This window comes from Polyodon spathula, chromosome 12, assembly GCF_017654505.1.
Source record: "Polyodon spathula isolate WHYD16114869_AA chromosome 12, ASM1765450v1, whole genome shotgun sequence".
Classification (NCBI taxonomy): Eukaryota; Metazoa; Chordata; class Actinopteri; order Acipenseriformes; family Polyodontidae; genus Polyodon; species Polyodon spathula.
The window spans coordinates 12126982-12144456 of record NC_054545.1 but is presented as its reverse complement, the minus strand read 5'-3'; the positions used below and the strand labels follow the sequence as shown (position 1 = coordinate 12144456).

Sequence of the window (17475 nt, the reverse complement as noted above, 5' to 3'; positions counted from 1 at the left end):
TAATCTTCCTTATACTGGATGTTCAGCATGCATGGGATTTTAAAATGTGAAGTTAATTAAATCTGCTAAATAGCATTTACTGCATACTTCAACATTATTTTGGTGGCACTATCATTTTGTTTAAATCCATGCTCATATACAAGCGACAAACTATTATATCCTTTTAACACCATTATAAAATAGCTCAAACCTCTCTGCAGTGGGAGTCCATATTACTGCACAATAAACACTATGCTCCACACGGAACAGCATCTCAAATTGATTTCCAATTAAATGCACAAAAAAGTATTTTCCAGCTAAAATCCATCTAAAAGTGGAGAAACAAAATGCTAAAGTAATTAATTACTCCCGTTTTGTAGAGTTTAAGTTTTACCAACCGTGCTACAGAAATTCAGGATTCGCATACGCTTCAAGAGATTAATTAAAAAACACTAGAATGAATGTGTTTGTAACATCTCAGCACTGGGGTAATTGAAGCTTTTGTTTTTTGTGAGATTTTCCTTCATCAGCTAAGTTAAAAAAGACTGAAACGGCATAAACACGCGCAATGGATAATTATGCCAGCATCAAAAGACCACACATTTAAGTTCCCCAATACTCTAGAGTCCCGATCTGCCAAAGGTTCCCAATGATATTTTACAATGTGTGCGATTGCAAAAAAGCTGCCCTTTGACTTTCATCCTGGGTATTACCAATTTTGAGATTGAACTTTTCCTGTTAAAAATCAATAGAGGTCAACTTCTTCACAGGAGTAAGACGGCCAAATCCTTCAAACTCTAAACAGACTGTGCTATGTGGCATAAGTGCTACAGCAAGTACTATTTCAATGTAGGGCAAGAGATTGAAATCTTTGGGGGATTACGATGCAATGCCAACAGCTCAGCATGGCTGCTAATATAGAGGTTCCTCCATTAAAGACACACTTTTCTGAGATACTGTTTCTTTCCACAGCAATTTTGCAATTTTATTCTCAATGGCTCTGACTTCTATGTGTTGTAATTCTGATGAAGGTGCATGGCACCACATCGTCAATCTTGATGCTGCACAAATACAAGTTAAAAATAATTTGGCTAACAGATCCTGAGTGTGTGGATACTTGGTTGCATATATACTTAAAATGTACCCAGCACCTAACTCTAGCGAGTGCCTCAAGATACCTTGACTTTATATTCTGACGTTTTTGGTTTAAAAGCAAATGAATGACAAATTCCACCTGGCCAACATACTGTATCCTCTCGCTACCCACTGCCCTTTGGGAAGGTTGCATTTGCAACGTTAGGGTTTGTGAGTGTAAGCGTAATCAAGTAAGTGAGATGCAAGTGTTGCACAGCACTTACACCAGGGTGAGTGTGAATGTGCTAAATATTTAACATCAGTGATGCCTCAGGCCTTTCGCAGAGAAAGCATCATTTCTGTAAGCATTTTCAAGATTGCCCTAACAGGGGTGCAGGGCTAACTGTTCCAAATGATATGGAGTTTTGTGGTGTGGATGGAATTCAAGTTTTCATTGACCGTTTCATGGACATTTGACAAGGTATTTCACAACTGTATGATAACAAAAAAAATACACAGTTCATGCTGGAAAACAGTTGGTTGGTATGGTTATGATACGATTGCACACGTATGAAACAGTAAACGCATTGAAAAGTCAAAATTGTTGTTATGGGTTGATAAACACCACCATATGCTATATCATTTGTAGCGTCACTGACTTGCAGTGTAGCGTTCACTGAAGGAATTGGTCATACTGCGGCACCCAGGAGGGAAAAGAAGTGAAAAATAAAGTTTTAAAAGAAAGAGGACATACCTGCCCTGCAAAAATTCCACAGACGCCAATTATGCACAAAATGTTGAATACTGCTGAGCCAACAATGGTTCCTACGCCCACATCCCCATGGGTGATGAAGACACCTGGAGAATCAGAAACAAAGTCATTGACTGTATCCAGCCCACAACTGTCAGGGATTTTGATTGTTAGTCTGCATTGGCTTTCTCCAAATGTAATCAAGCAGGAATTCATTATTATTAAGTGCAGCCTGCAGAAAACAAGATCCAGTAAAGTACTGTTCAGGGAGAGCACTTGTGTCCTTTTTAAATCACCTCCATCTATGGAGGGAAGGTGACACTGCACAGGACACAGTATGCAGTGCTTTACACTCAGGGTTATCACACACATGATACATACAGTATTGGAGTCGTATTAAAATACATAGCCTATTATGTGGAATACTATACACTTTGGGATTATAATTTCATAGCTTTAAAAGAATTGAACTTCCTTTAAGGAAATGGTTTCTTTCAAATCTGTATTACCTGTAATATCTTCTCAAATTTCTATTGAATAATCGTAAGGCAACCGCTCTTCTCCCTCCTTTATATACCTGTCCCTTTTATATGTCAATGATATGGTGCATTGATGACTAAACTCACTTTCTAAATCACCCTGTATTATCGCTGTAATGTGACTGATGCAAAAGTGAAATGTAACTGATCTACAACCAGGTGGAAAATCTGTATGGGGTTAGTTAAATAACATTAAAACCAAGTCATACCTGAAAAAAGGATATGAGTTACCATAATATACCTTATTTTCAAATAACTTACAGTGTAAGAATAGCATTGCACTTATGTATATTGAAACAAAACACCTAGCATTTACTGTGCTCACTGAAAAATAGCTGTGACAGTGTTTCCACATGATGGTGGCGAGAAACATACCACAAGTTTGAACTGATAGAATGGGGCAAGTGCAAGAGTAACATATTTTCTGAGAATTAGGCTTGCATGGAAAATGAGAACTTTAACCTAATGGTGTACCACTTGTGTTTTTAAAATGAATTCTAAAACACTTGCTTCTTCAGAAACTGCCCATTTGAAACCTATGGAAGGGCAAAACAGGAAAGCTTAAATTGGAATTATTTTGTTAGTTGCAATTGCTTTGAAACGGTATTATACCTATGATTGAAGCGAAGAGCTCTGGTGCTGAACTCCCAGCAGCCATGAAAGTGGCTCCGGCTACATCTTCACTCAGGTGGAGTTTCTGTAGAGACAAAATATATTGGCTATGCCCATATCCAAGACAACACTTTTATAGTTTATGACAATATATATTTTAACAAACCTTAAATGATACAAACCTTGGACGACTGTTTATTAAAATACAATAAATTGACCATGATCAAAATAGGTTGAGACAGAGAGACAGAGAGTATATCCCCCCCCCCAGGAAACTTAAAAAAGTCACATGGTCACAATCTCATCATCATCTTAGGACATAGAGAAAGGTAGATTTAGATTTTCCTAGGAGTTTCATTGACTGAAAAATATGAAGCTGTCCTCTGAAATGAAGTTGCAGAGGCAGTACGTATGACATTTGCATTTAAGCTCCCCTCACTTAAGGATGGACCAGGAAGATCTTGACATCAAGAAGTAAGAAAGTATAAAAAATAACCCATTATAATGTGTTTGTGTTATATCTTCTGAAAAGCAAGGGTTTGAAAGTATTGTTATTTGTAAGTGATCGGTATTTCTGAATATGATTTTTGCCTTCTTAGCCATCTTTCATACTGTATATTACCTGCTCACCACAAACACGACTGTTTCTTAACTTGTACATACCTCACAGATTTGTTCCAACGATGGAACAAAGAAGTCGTCACAAATAATAGCCAAGGCAAAGAACATGTAGAGGGCCTGTAAATTAAAAGACAACTAAAAATAAAAAAAAGGCAAATGCAACTGTGTAAGAAACTGTATTATTTATGGTTCAGTTACTAACAGTAACACATACCCCAAGCTGCTAATTTAGTGATATTTGTTCATTAGGCTGGAAAGGTTAAGTTCCCTGTGCTGGATTACTTGCAGTCAGCACTTTGTACCATCAACTTTAATAATCATAAATGAGACAAAAACCACACAGGAAATTAAGTTCTTGTTTCCTTGGTTACATACAGTATATAAGTTAATAAAACACTTACACAGATAACAAAACGTGAAAAAAAAAAAAAGACAAAGATTGGCATATTTAATAATAAAGCCAAAATGTTGGAGTTCACTGCAGAGTCTAGCTTTGTTTCATAATGTATGCAGCCCTATTAATGAAATGAACATTTTGGCATTGGATAGACTACGACACCTCTGGGAATGAGTTCAATTAAGCGCAGGAAAGTACCCTCATACTGTAAGAAAGTAACATCCTTACATATAAAACAATCTGTGGTGGAGAATTCATGGAAGCAAACCGAGTTTTTGTGGGAACTCGGTCCTGACAATGGCCTAGCTCACTAAATTTGGAAATGTATACTTAAAACAAAATACTTGCATACACAATGCAGATACTTACAAGTATTATTTGTTAATATATTTTACTTAAGTGACATTCAAACCCTCAAACACTCTGAAAATTATACAGAGCTTGTCAAGTAGATAAAAGATTTGGCCAATTCCTTAATTTGTGATCTGTAGTTATAGCTTCATTAACAAATCCTTGCCAAGAATTTGTTTTTCTTCGAGTATTGGCATCATTTCTGACATTTGTCGACTGTAGACTGTGTGTCATTTTTGTGTTCTACACTTACTTTAGAAAGTGTTTTCGGATTCCCACAGCTTGGAAAGCTCTATTAAAAGTTCAATGATTATGATACAAGAAAAAGAGCTGTAACACAGACGACTGAATAAGCTGAATTCAATTCTTAGAAATGCATTGCTTCACAATAGTTAGACGGGATTAATATTTAGAAGCCCATGAAGTATCATCTGAAGCAAATTACTTATTATAATATATAATTATATATAGAGTGAAGGAGAGACAGAGTGATTATAGATAGAAAGCGATAGATAGAGGTAGCAGTCTCATTTAACTTATTTAAGAAATCTTGTTTTACTTATTTAAGGTTTGACTTTCTGCAGAGGTCAATTCTCGCAAAAAATGCGAACAGGTCCTAGCTACTGTACGAGTGATGGAAATAATTAAGCTTAGTTTCCATACGCAGTACCTTTTTCATTTTAGTCTCTTGAGATTACTGAACAGTTCCCATTAACCACTATGTGTAGAATATCAATTATGAGCCTTTTACATTAATCTAGCCATTGGAGCAAGACTGACCACGAAAAGTTGAAATGTGCCTTTTAAAAAATTAGGTTTAAATCAATGTCATAACAAAGGGATTTCCAGAGTATTCCATCTTTTTTTTTTTTTTTTATATCCTAATGACTATTGCAGGCATAATTAAAATAAATGATTCTGAATGGGTGCTGAACAGGTTTTGTTTTTTTTTGGTTGGTTTCATTAGTACAGTGCAAGTCTGATTTCTCGTCCCAATTTATTTGAAATCTGAACATGCTGTATCTTTTTTTATTGGAATCTAGCCACCTAATGATGAAGCCACAATTAAAAAGCAACTTGATCATAGTTATCAATGACCTTTCTACTGTTTCAATTTCCTTTGTATCATACTCCGTTTCAGTCATCACATTTTTTAAATTAAAAAAGTTAAAAGCACCCCTGTGGCCTCAGTAGAGCTCTCAGAAAAATGTCTAACCACCAAGTCAAGGGTGTCACGTGACAGTCCTGGAGGGCCATTCCAGTCCAGGTTTAACAGGTAAAATTAGATCATGAACTACTTTGGGGTCTGGTTGGAGGTTTAATGAAACTATTTAGAACAGGGTTGGAACAAAGACCAAGACTGGAGGAGTCAACTTTTGCAACCCCTGCTCCAAGTACATCTTGTACCCTTGACAAGCCAGTGGTAATTTCTGATAGAGTATACAAATTGTATTGCAATGGTACTGTATGAATTAATATTGTAATCCATTGCAGTAACATGTTTTGTACTGTACCAGTGTACAATGTTTGTTCTAAATCTACCAATTCTGCCATTGCTGGTAATTCTTTAGTAGTCCCCCCCCCCCCTGGGTAATACACTGGTATTGTAAACAGTACAATTGAGAAACACAAACAACTATCATCTGGCCGCCTAACAAACTATTGATTGTCTTAATGTTGTTATAGGCAAGGGCAACCAGCGATTGTATTTTGTATTCCCGTTTCAGCAGTGACCTCTAGCTCCAGTTGCACCTGAACTTGACCCCAACACAATAAAATTGCAAGAGCACACCTACCGCAAATATATGAAGCAGCACACCCCCGCGTTGTCTCTGCTGGTTTGTGAATATATCTTCTGGAAATTCACGGATAGCTGCAATTAAAAAGACAAAAGATTAATGAGCGTGTGCCAAACACTAAACTGTGTGCTTGAGTCCTTACACAACACCCTGGTCCACCTGACATATCACGACATGTATTCAGAGACACACACAGCTGTCAGCAGAAGAGAATAAAATCAGCAGAATCAAAACACCGTAAGCAAAAAAGTCACAAGAGGTCTAATTTCTACTGGTTTAATAGGAAAATGCAGACCAAACAAAATCAGGCTGCTACAATGGGGTTGCTTTTAAAATCATTGTTCTTCTATATATAGTTAATAAGTTAAACTTGGGCTTTGTAATAGTTTTTGAAAGCTTACAGCAATTCTACCAACGAACTATTTACACCAGTCATTTAATATAGTCAGTTTTTTGTTGATACCCATGACCCACCTGAAAAATAAACTTTTTTTTTTTCCATTTTTTAGAAGGATGTTCTGTGGAATAGAACCATCATGCAACAACCAAAGTTTACATTGTGTATAAAGATGTACATTGTTTAATGGATGAAAATGTTTAAAAATCTGTGTAAAATGGCATTACTGTTTTTTCAGTTAAACATTAAGTCAATGACTACTGAGGATTTAAATTAATTTCCCATTAAAATGTTAATGCTACATAATACAAGTCTGAATTATGTATGGAAGAGAATAAAATAACTGAACAACTTAACTGCATATAACAAATAATATATTAGAAATGCCACCTTTCAGGATTCAAGACCAACACAAGACCACTAAGGTGACTGCAGCTTCCTTAGAGCAGAGTTCAAGGAATTCTGAAAAAGCTCAAAAGGAAAGATAATATCCAGTTATATTCTGGATATAGTAACACTGAATAAATGGAGTAGTGCAACAATAAAAAGTTCCCCATATTTAAAAAAACAAACAAACAAAAAAAAAAAACACACACACACACACGTTACAAAAAACACTTGCAGAAAATGGAAACAACCAATATTATATTGACGCAAATGAATAAAACATTTATTTTAACTGAAAATGAGTAAATGAAACTCTTCTAGGTGGTCACCCAGCAAAGGTTTTAAAATCCAGATCCAGATTAAAGGCTTACTTCTCTTAACACCGCCAGAAAGGCTTCCTGCAAGTCTCCAACCCATCTCATTAGTTTTCAGGACCCATTAGCGGCCTGTCCAATTCCTTTTTATGTTGTGACTGGCATTGCTCTTTCCTACAATTCAGTTCCACAGAACCACCCTCAGCTCCTTACTGTGGGAAGTAGTGCAGCTTCACTGATACTCTTCTTTCAAATAAAAAGAAGAAAATAAGTGTTGTGAAAAAAGGGGCTCCATCAAAACTCTTTTTAAGGGTCTGAAAAAAAAAAAAAAGACTCTCCTGTCAGTGTGAATATAGATATATTGCAAGCAGCACATTATTCCATTCCATTGAAAATACATGAGACATCCAATCAGAAGGCTGAATGCAACTCTCAAGGCACAGTGTAAAGGTTCAACGACTCCTCAGATCTGCATTGTGCATAAACACCTGAGCTCTCCTTAGAAATATGCCAATTAGATTGTCCACAGAGTAACTGTCTGATCCACTGTTTCTTTGCTTTTTTAATTCTCCGCTTTGTTCTCCTGCCATATACTAGAAGTTCACCTCCCATGAATGAACAAGGATCCAACTTAACCGATTTAAAGTAAAAGTAAAGTCTGATGACACAAAGCAGAACAGCAGCCAAACATAGTGGACATCGCCCCAGCCTTGTGCTTCCCAAGTTTAAATCTTCTCCCATCCTTAATAAATGATTACATTTACAGTACATATTCAGAGCTTTTTAGTGTGGTTTGGTCAACTTTGTATTTTTGCTTCAATATTTACCTCCCCTTCTACAGTCCCTTTTCCACGTAGATAACCGCCTCACATACAGTGTGAATTGAACAGTTGAAAAAAGTTAATATTTTAAATATATACAGTAAAAGCTACAACAGTGGATATTAGAAAATGAACTAGCTACAAGGAAGTTAATAATGGGTTCCCTGATGAATGGCCAGCGGCCAGTGCAAACAACTTTCAGAACGCTGCAGCAACAACTCCCAGAGGACATTGTCAAGTTATTTTTTACATTTAATGAAATGTGCCTTGCCTTTATATTTTGTTGATCTGTTGATGGTTGTTATTTATGCCACCTGCTCTTTTATACATATATACATTATGAATGTTACACACACACACACACACACACACACAATAATGTATGGACTGCACTTCATTGAGGGGTTCTGTGACCTCATAAACAAGCCCCCTTCACCACATGGTGCAGTTCCTCTTGCCAGGCCTGACTGTTCATCTTGTGATGGACTGTTTGCAGTTATGACTCATGTAACCTGGGGGCAAAGATTATCTGTTAAAGAAGTGAAGCTGCAGTTTATTTGCAAGGATTATCAATGATCCATTCAGTAATTTGTCTTGAAGTTCAAAGTTAAAGGTACACATTATGAAAAACATTAGGAAAGAAAACTGCAAATGCTTTTTGTAAATGTGTACATTACAAAAACAGATTGTAATGCTAGAGGTAATGATGCATTCTCACATTTAAAACAGCTTTTTGACTGTGTGGTTGTGTTCTTTAAGATATTAAGCATCCAGTTCACTTCTACATTTTACTACCAGCAGTATAATTTTCTTAAATCAGCAATAAACCGGATATCTTTTTTGCAGGGCATTTCCGTATAAAGCACTTGCGTAACTGGCTTTTGCCTCTGCTCTGAAAAGTGAGGAATGGTAATGAATTCCTGCAGGAAATGAAGAGCGAATTACAATACTCTCAAATAAATGAGCTGTCCTAGAGTTTCATTTGTTCCTTTTAACAGAAACCTCTTCGTCAGAACATAGGTATTGTTATACCTTTTGGACTGCTGATTCAGAACATGTCTTAAACACACTGAACTTCTACTTTGATGGCAAGTTGAAATATTTATAACCCACTGTCATGCTTTCAATGCTCTGGCATTAAGCCTCAACTCCTTTGAAATATATATTACTGATTCAATCATTAATAAAATTATGAATATGAACAAAATAACGATTATTTTTGCCACAAATACATGCAAGCAGTGTTTGAATATTTGTCTGCGCACTAATATACACCTCATTGTTATACCCCCACTTCTGACAGGATATTCACTGAGGGGTTAAATAGTATATCATATTATTAAAAGAGGCATCATTTCACAGTATGAGCAGCTTTGCTTCACAGTCCTCTCACCAAAACTGGACAAGATGACATTTTACACATTAAGACTCCCACACACCATATTAAAACATACAAGATATCATTAAAAACATCAGAATGCAGCATTTCACATGGATAGACAACTTATCCCGATGGGTAGCATTTATCCAAACTGCTTAGGAAGGTTTTTTTTCCCCCCCACAGCAACACTGCACACTGGCCAGCCGGCTTTATAAATCATCATGCATGTTTGCAGCAATACGGGGGAGAGCGCTCAAAAACACCTCAAGAGCTGTTCACCTGAAGAGACACCTGGTCTACCTAACAGGATGGAAACCCAATTAGTACAGCATGTGCCTCATTCTTTACCTGTAGCTAAACCTTTCAAAAAGATACTTTGTAAGAGGTTCTAAAGCTGCCATAGATATCATAGGTGAGATCAGCCAAAGAGTCTAGAGCTGGTTACTAATATAAACACACTGTTCAAATCTGCCTTAAATATGGCAGGGAACTACAACTGAAGGGGATCTTAACACAGACCTGGCAAAGGATTAATAAAAACACAACTGTATTAACTGCAAGAACCATTCAGGATGGTGGCAAACATCATAAAAAAGGTAAGGAAACAGTAATAGCAAAAAATTGAGACCCAAGTAATTTCTGGAACAATGCAGCCCTGCGCAACAGACACATTAACTCAAATGGACCCTTCCTTCTACCTGCATCTGTTCTGCACAGTAGGTTAGTAGCTAATCAGCATTTGGCATGCCGAGTCAAAGTGTTCTCACAGCTTTTTGGCAACCATTTCAACAGCTATGAACCCTAGTGGCACCCACTGACAGAAATTAGGTACCCGATTTTTATTTATTTATTTTAAAAAGTATCACTCAGTCTAAAAGCATATATCAAACGTTAATGCATTTTGAAAGTACCGACTACTAATCTGCGTTAATTCTCAGGCACAAAAAGGTGGGAATGAACTGTTCTGCATGGAGATTCCAATAGCTCTTACCTGTCCAAGATCTTTGCAGCATGTTTATCCAGTTAAAAAACATAGCTGCCTTAATTTGTACCCACATATTCAATAGTCCATTCAGCTACAGAATAATATGTTTCCATCACACGCGGCTACCTACACAGGAATGCTAAGCTCCCAGCTCACTGTTCGAGTGGAAACTGGTGCATCTTGGTTCCTGTGATTTGGGCCACTATTGCAGGCTTGATCCATTTTGATTCAATTGTAAAACAATGCAGTTCCAAAATATGCTTAAGTCTTTATGGACATCTTGGTCAATGCAGCCCCACACGGTCACCACGATCATGGTGCTTGTGAAGCCACAGCGAAGCTTCTGCTTTCCCAGAACTATTGCTGAATAGTTGTGCACAACTCAACATCTACACAAGTCTAGTGGATCACACAACATGTCACGTGACCAGAAATTCCCCAAAAATGGACTAGGGGATTTTATAATTGTACTTGGTCTAATTGTTTGGAAAGGCAGTGTGCATTAGTGCACTTGTAAACACATGCAGACAATATGCAAAGATGGTGATAGATATGGAATACGCTCGACAATCAATTTTACCGGTTTTTAAAAATCAGAAACTGCAAAAATTACCACATAAAGTTTAACAACAAGGGATTGCTGCGAACGGGAACAGCTTAAATTATAATATTATTTTTAGACTTTGAACCTGCTGCAACTCGTTGCTTATTTTAAATTAGACCTTGCTGATTTAGTATTGCCTTTGAGAGGGTAGGAGGCTAGGGTGAGGCATGTAGAGATACCATTGATGTATTCCCATTACAGTGAATTTTGTAAATACAGTTCTGGCTTTTAGTAGTGTGCTCTACAAGCAGGGCTACAGAATAGATGTATTGCCAAGTGATTACAAATCAAATACTTCAGAAACAAACAACGCCTAATGATAAGTACAGGTTCATTATAAAGTTGCTGCATCAACCGTGCTACTTTCAGTTTTTACTGTGCTGGTAAGGTTGATGTCACGAACAGGGTTTACCTGAGGTGTTGTGTGGAATACAGAAAGTGAAATGTGCTTGAATTGGCTGAAAGATCATGAGTAGTCTTATGTATCATAACAGAGGAGTGTATGTATTGTGATACATGATCAAAAGAGCTATAGGACTATACCTATCCTGTACAAATATTAATAAAACAAATGCTTAACTATAGATGCAGTACATCACAAATAAAATAAACAAAACAACCAACCATTTAAAATCCCCACAAGCCTGTCTTTAAAAAGTATATGGTCATAGTGAAAATGTATTTACAGTGCAGTTAAACTGCAGAACCTTTTGTGGTTAAGTGAATTAGTGGACTAATTCAGCTGAAGTACTCCTGTGGCGGCCTAGGCTCAAACGTGGCTCAGTAAAATCAATTTCCTGGCCCTAACCTAGCTGCCAGTGGACATCACAGAATTATCACAAAGTTAAAATTATTTAAAAAGTTAAGTTAAAATAAATTGAGATGTGCTTGCAAAACTTCTTCTGCACAATTAAAAGAAATAAATAAATAAACAAGCACACACACACACACAACGTAAAATAGCTGCATACTTCAGTGATCCAAATTACTGTACTTCACTACAGTTGGGTTTCCACATAAAAGCCAATGGTATTAACAGACAGATTGTTCTGACAATAGCTTCACTCAGGGAGTCTGCCGCAAAGGCTCATGAGTGGATATCGAAGGCTGTTATTTTAGAGATTCATCATTGAGGTGGCTGACCACCTGCATCAGAAGCTCAGATTACTGCTGGGATGAGTACAGATTCTAAAAACAGACCAGCTGTGCGGAAAGGGAATTAAGAATCCTTAGTTTCAGAGGATCAACACCTTTGAGCGCTGACATACTGAGAAGTCAAGTACTGTATAGTGCCAGTGTGGTGCTACATTTTTACTTGTTTTTTATTTAATGATTTAACACACATTTATCTGTTGTATTATTCATTAACATCATACCGTATATAATTTAGTATACTGTATATGTACAAATTAAAAATTAGTCAGGAGAGTATTTTTTCACATCAGTATTCAACCTGAATAGACGGAGGCAAAACATTTAGAAAAACATATGCCCATTTAGAAGTTACACATGATAAAACCTACAATTTTCTACTGATCACGAGTACCAAAAAGAAACGAGAACAAAATTACGCTGGTCATAAAAGTGGTGCTGTTTGTTTGGATTGAATCCATCTTAGATGCTGCACCCCTGAACTGTGAGCTGTTGTTCATCCTTTCATCTCAGTCAAAAAAAAAAAAAAAAAGACTGTAGAAAGGGTAGTACTCTAACAATTCAATCCCTCAAAGACTTTCAAGAAAAAAAATCATCAGAGCCTTACCTAGACCTGACAGGGTCACCAAAATGGAAAACAAACAATGATGTTCCTCTAAATGCACAGACCAGGAGGGGGCCAGGAGCATGGAAAAATCTAAAGGTATCTGTGGTGGGAAGAATCGGCCAGCACATTAAGTCTTTAATGAGAAACTGTGAAATTAAAATTAACAGCTGCTTAAGTGACGTAACACAGATGGCAGAAACTGGCTTTACTTCAAAAAAAAAAAAAAAAAAAAAGGAATTGTGGTTTAATCTCTGGGTTTGTCAAATAGTCACGAAAACCAGAGCTGCGTCAAAGGGCACCTAATAAAAAAAGCAACGGAACAGCAGTAGAGTGGAAGTAGGGCTGTTTGTTTACCTTTAGAAGAGTAAAATTTGGAGTAGCTTTTATGTGATAATGTACCCACTTGAACATTCTCCATCATCAGTTGCTGTCATATTAAACCATGCTCCCTCATACAGTAGGCTGCTAATGTAACCTCAATAAAATAAGTCAAAAAAGGGCTTGCTCAACTCCAAAGAAAACTTGGAATCCCAGGTCATAACATTCACTTTGGGTGCTTTGGTTAAACACTAACATCACATCTTTTAAAAAAAAAAAGGATATTTATATATTAATTTTAAATTCATTTTTAAAAAACAGCAGGCACAAGCACAGATGTGTTGCGACAAAGCCTTCTTTAGCGTGTATTCAACGAGGTGTCCATTTGCTTTGCTATCAGTGTCTGCTGGATCTACTTCTTGGCAAACACCACGGTGGTTAATGGTTTGCAATTCAAAAGGCAATTAGATTACAGATTAGATGACAATTTGTTGACACATTTTTTATGCATTGAAAATATTGATATAAATCATACTTTAAGGTTGTATTGGGAGGCTGTGGCTGCTATCTAAATGAGTGTGATATTAAGAACCAAAACAGAGGCTGATGGGCACTGAAGTTGGCACTCAGAATGAGATGAGATTATTTTACACACTGGTTTCATATAGAAGATGGAAATGTGGAATTAGAACATAACTGAATTTACAGATTAAGAAACACTTGTATGCATTTCTATTTATGCAAGTTTTCACAATTATTGATATAGTGCTTACAAGTTCCAAGAGCAAAAATCTGTATTGATGAATATATTGCCTAATGAGCATATATTATTGTGGTTTGCTTTTGAAGCTTGTTACTGTTGGAACAAAAGCAAAATCTACCAAAAATGATTGTAGGAATATAAAAAAGGGATACTTGCCACATCTGGTTTAATAAAATGAGATTAAATTATTTGCATGCAATAATCTCTAGAATTTTTTTTTTCAATAATTGTTTGGCATAGCCCTAATGCAAACTATTATGTATTTTAGAAACCTGTGGAGAGTTACTACAACTATTACCTTGTAGGATATAGCTGGTTTCAATACTCACTTTGGAGCTGCTGTCAGGCAATTTCAGGTTACTAACAGCTAAATGCTAAATGCATCTGAAATTGCCTTGTTGGGCAATTTCAGATGCTTTTGGGCCTTGACAATCACAAAGCGCACTGCCAAAGCTTACTAGATCGTGTCAGCAGAGCCTTGTAGCAGGGTGGTTTCTGGTGCTGTGGTATGCACAGTAATATTGCATTTGTGGTTTACACTTCTGGCCTTGAATGGTGCACACAGGGGCCTGAATGACAGTAACTGCTGCTTTTTAACATTAACAAGACAATAGTATCAATGCACATGAACATCCCCAAGAACTCCAGCTCCTGTTTCTCAAACAAAAACACACCTTTATAGATTACAGGCTTTCAGAAAAACAAAATGGTGGCAAAGTCACACTTTTACTATGCCCTACCAAATTATTTTGTACTTCATTTAGGTTTTGATTCTAGTCCTAAACAGATTGGAAAATCCATCTCAAAAAGAAAGCCACAAACCAAATTGTATGTATGTTTACTCATCTATATTCATGTGCAATATCACCATATCCTTACACAACCTCCCACACACACACGACTCGTCTTTGCTCGAGTTTTGACAGCTGCTTCACTTTGTCATTTTTGCAATTAACAGCACTATCATTGTCAAAAACAAAACAAAACAAAAGAAAAAAAAAACGTATGCGTATTAAAAAGTATTCCTTATACAGTGCGGTTGCTGGTTTATTCCGGAGAACATCATAAGTTAATGACTTCTGGGGCCTGTGTTACAACAGAGTAATCCCTAAATCACAAACCCATTAATCTGGATGCAAGCACACAGATGCATATGCACGTGCACCGATCTTCCCTTGAAGACATGACTGCAGCCACTGTGATTGATAATGATAAAGACACTCCGAACTGTCATCAAGGGACCAGAAGTGTTGTTTCAATAAGCTGGGCTCCTCAAAGCCCCCCCCCCCCCCCCCCCCCCCCCCCCCCCCCCCCCCCCCCCCCAAAGGGGGTGAAGGCCTCCATGGTACTCAAGGTTGCTCTGCTAGATGCAAGAGTAGAACTAGCAAGTGCACATTCCCTGGCTTCAGATGTAATCTTCGGGTTGCACTGTAGGACACCTGTACCACAGTTATGTAGAACTGTTTATTTCTAAAAGACACTGCAGGGATGGAAATAAGTTTTAACATAAGCGTGATGCACCCTGGTTTACAGACAATAAGCTCAGGTGTGTCTTGTTAAACTCTTAGTAAAAGACAGGAATGACTCAAACTGCTTTACAATAGGAATATCTCTCTCTCTCTCTATAGACACACACACACACACACACACACACACACACACACACACACACACACACACAAACACACAAACACACAAACACACTTTATTAAGGTTTCCAGTGATTTTGATCTGCTGGACTATTAAACCATATTGCATTCTAAATATAAAGGTTTCCCCTAAAAACAGCATGTGAAAACATTTAAAAAGCAAAAAAACACCATGGCACAACAATTACAGTACAATGGCATGAATAAACCATCTGTCACTGAAACAGAACTTCACAATCAGTTTTTATGATGCAGATTCATTCTAGGCCTTTGAACTTATGGAGGGTTGAATCTGACACTTATCAGTTTGTATTGCGCTTACCCAGGGGATGCTTAATAATGGAATCTACGCAGGTAGCAATATGCCAATTAATTCATTCAATAATAGGAAAATAATGCTCAATTGTCAAAACAGAAAAAAAGTCTCTCTTAAAAGGCAGGTTTGGCAATTAAAAGTCAAGGAGACAAGAAGTTATGAATGGGAGTTCAGTACTGTTTCACAGCTAAATGTTCTGATATACTCATGGCAAAATAAATTCAATTGCAACTCTCCTGGAGTATTTATACAAAAAAAAACAAAAAAAACACACACACTCACCAAACAACAACAGCAACAACAACAACAACAACAACTGAAGAATGAGCTCTTTAATTCATGCAAATGCAACATGTCACCAAGTTAAAGTATTGGACAGTGTTGCCTTCATTCATTCTATTTTTCTGTGTTTATTTATTTTTTTTAAACTTCCAATCTTTTCAGACAGGCAGAGAACTTTAATTTTGTTGTATTCTGTCTGAAGTGGTCTGATGTGTTGCGGTATCTGGAGCACAAATGGATCAACGTTACAGGCGGAAGGACTGTGCCGCTTTAGCAACTAAATGCAGTAAACTGCACCATATACGCAAATGGGTGAACAAAATAAAGTGCCCGTCCAGTGATCTTTCAGTGTTTGGGGTGTATTTTATCCATATTTAAAACCAGTTAATACCTAAAGCCATAAACCCTATATATATATATATATATATATATATATATATATATATATATATATATATATATATATATATATATATCATATATATATATATATATATATATCCTCGGATATATCCTCACTCTAAAGGCAAAGAAACAAATGGTTAAAACCCAGACTGAATACCTTGAACTTAAATCATTCTGAAAATGCATGAACAAGTGCAGTATGTTAAACTCAACTGCAATTCCAATGTAGCGCATGAAGCAAGAAATTCAGCCAATCATGTGGCAGCATTGCACCCAGAGCAGGACCTACTAAAACTGTACTGATAAGAACAGCCCACTAGCATCAAATAATCCTTTCCTTACTGCACAGTTGCAGTAACAGCAGTAGTAAAGGCAACTGCAGTTAGTGTTGTTCTTCATAAGTTGCAGGTAGACTGACGCTGTGGCGTGCTTAACAAAAAAATGTGTTTCAACACTCAAAGGCTGTTCGTTATATATCTGATTATAGTCCGGTTCCCGAGGTGAACAGGACCCTCTTAAATTTTATGCGACCTCTGTTGCATTAGCTTGATGTGTTTATAACCTGTATTCCAATAAATCAATTTTCCCTGTGGAGAGTTTGGAACAGTGAAAATGTGCTACTTATGCAGACTCCTGCCTCATTTAATCTGTGCTCAACAATAAACCAATTAAGAACACAAATAACCTTGATAAACTTGCAAACACAGTGATTTGCCTTGTCATTCTGTCATTGGATTTGAATGAATGCAAGCTACATTCCAAAAAAAAACGATTTAGCCAGATGACATCATGTCATCTGGCTGAATATCACATTCAGCTGTTAAGCTTGTATTTCTAAAAGGACCGATTTGAATGTTTAATGCAGTTCTATAAACAGTCGAGAAACTCTCATGTCAGCCCCTGGGGTTCTTTTAATCGATAAAAAAATGAGTCTAAAAGAGAAGCATTGCACAACTGCTTAAAAGGCCAAA

The 17475-nt window shown here is 36.9% G+C and overlaps 1 protein-coding gene across 2 annotated transcripts in view; it reads right to left on the bottom strand.

The window, feature by feature from the left end:
• LOC121323812 (sodium/potassium/calcium exchanger 4-like) overlaps positions 1-17475 on the bottom strand; it is a 54245-nt gene that overhangs the window by 16581 nt on the left and 20189 nt on the right. For both annotated transcript variants that reach the window (XM_041265036.1, XM_041265037.1), the window contains exons 3-6: positions 6121-6197; positions 3619-3693; positions 2956-3040; positions 1808-1911 (exon numbers count right to left, since the gene is read on the bottom strand). In XM_041265036.1, coding sequence (XP_041120970.1) covers positions 1808-1911; positions 2956-3040; positions 3619-3693; positions 6121-6197 — 341 coding nt within the window. The remainder of the gene's footprint in view (positions 1-1807; positions 1912-2955; positions 3041-3618; positions 3694-6120; positions 6198-17475) is intronic.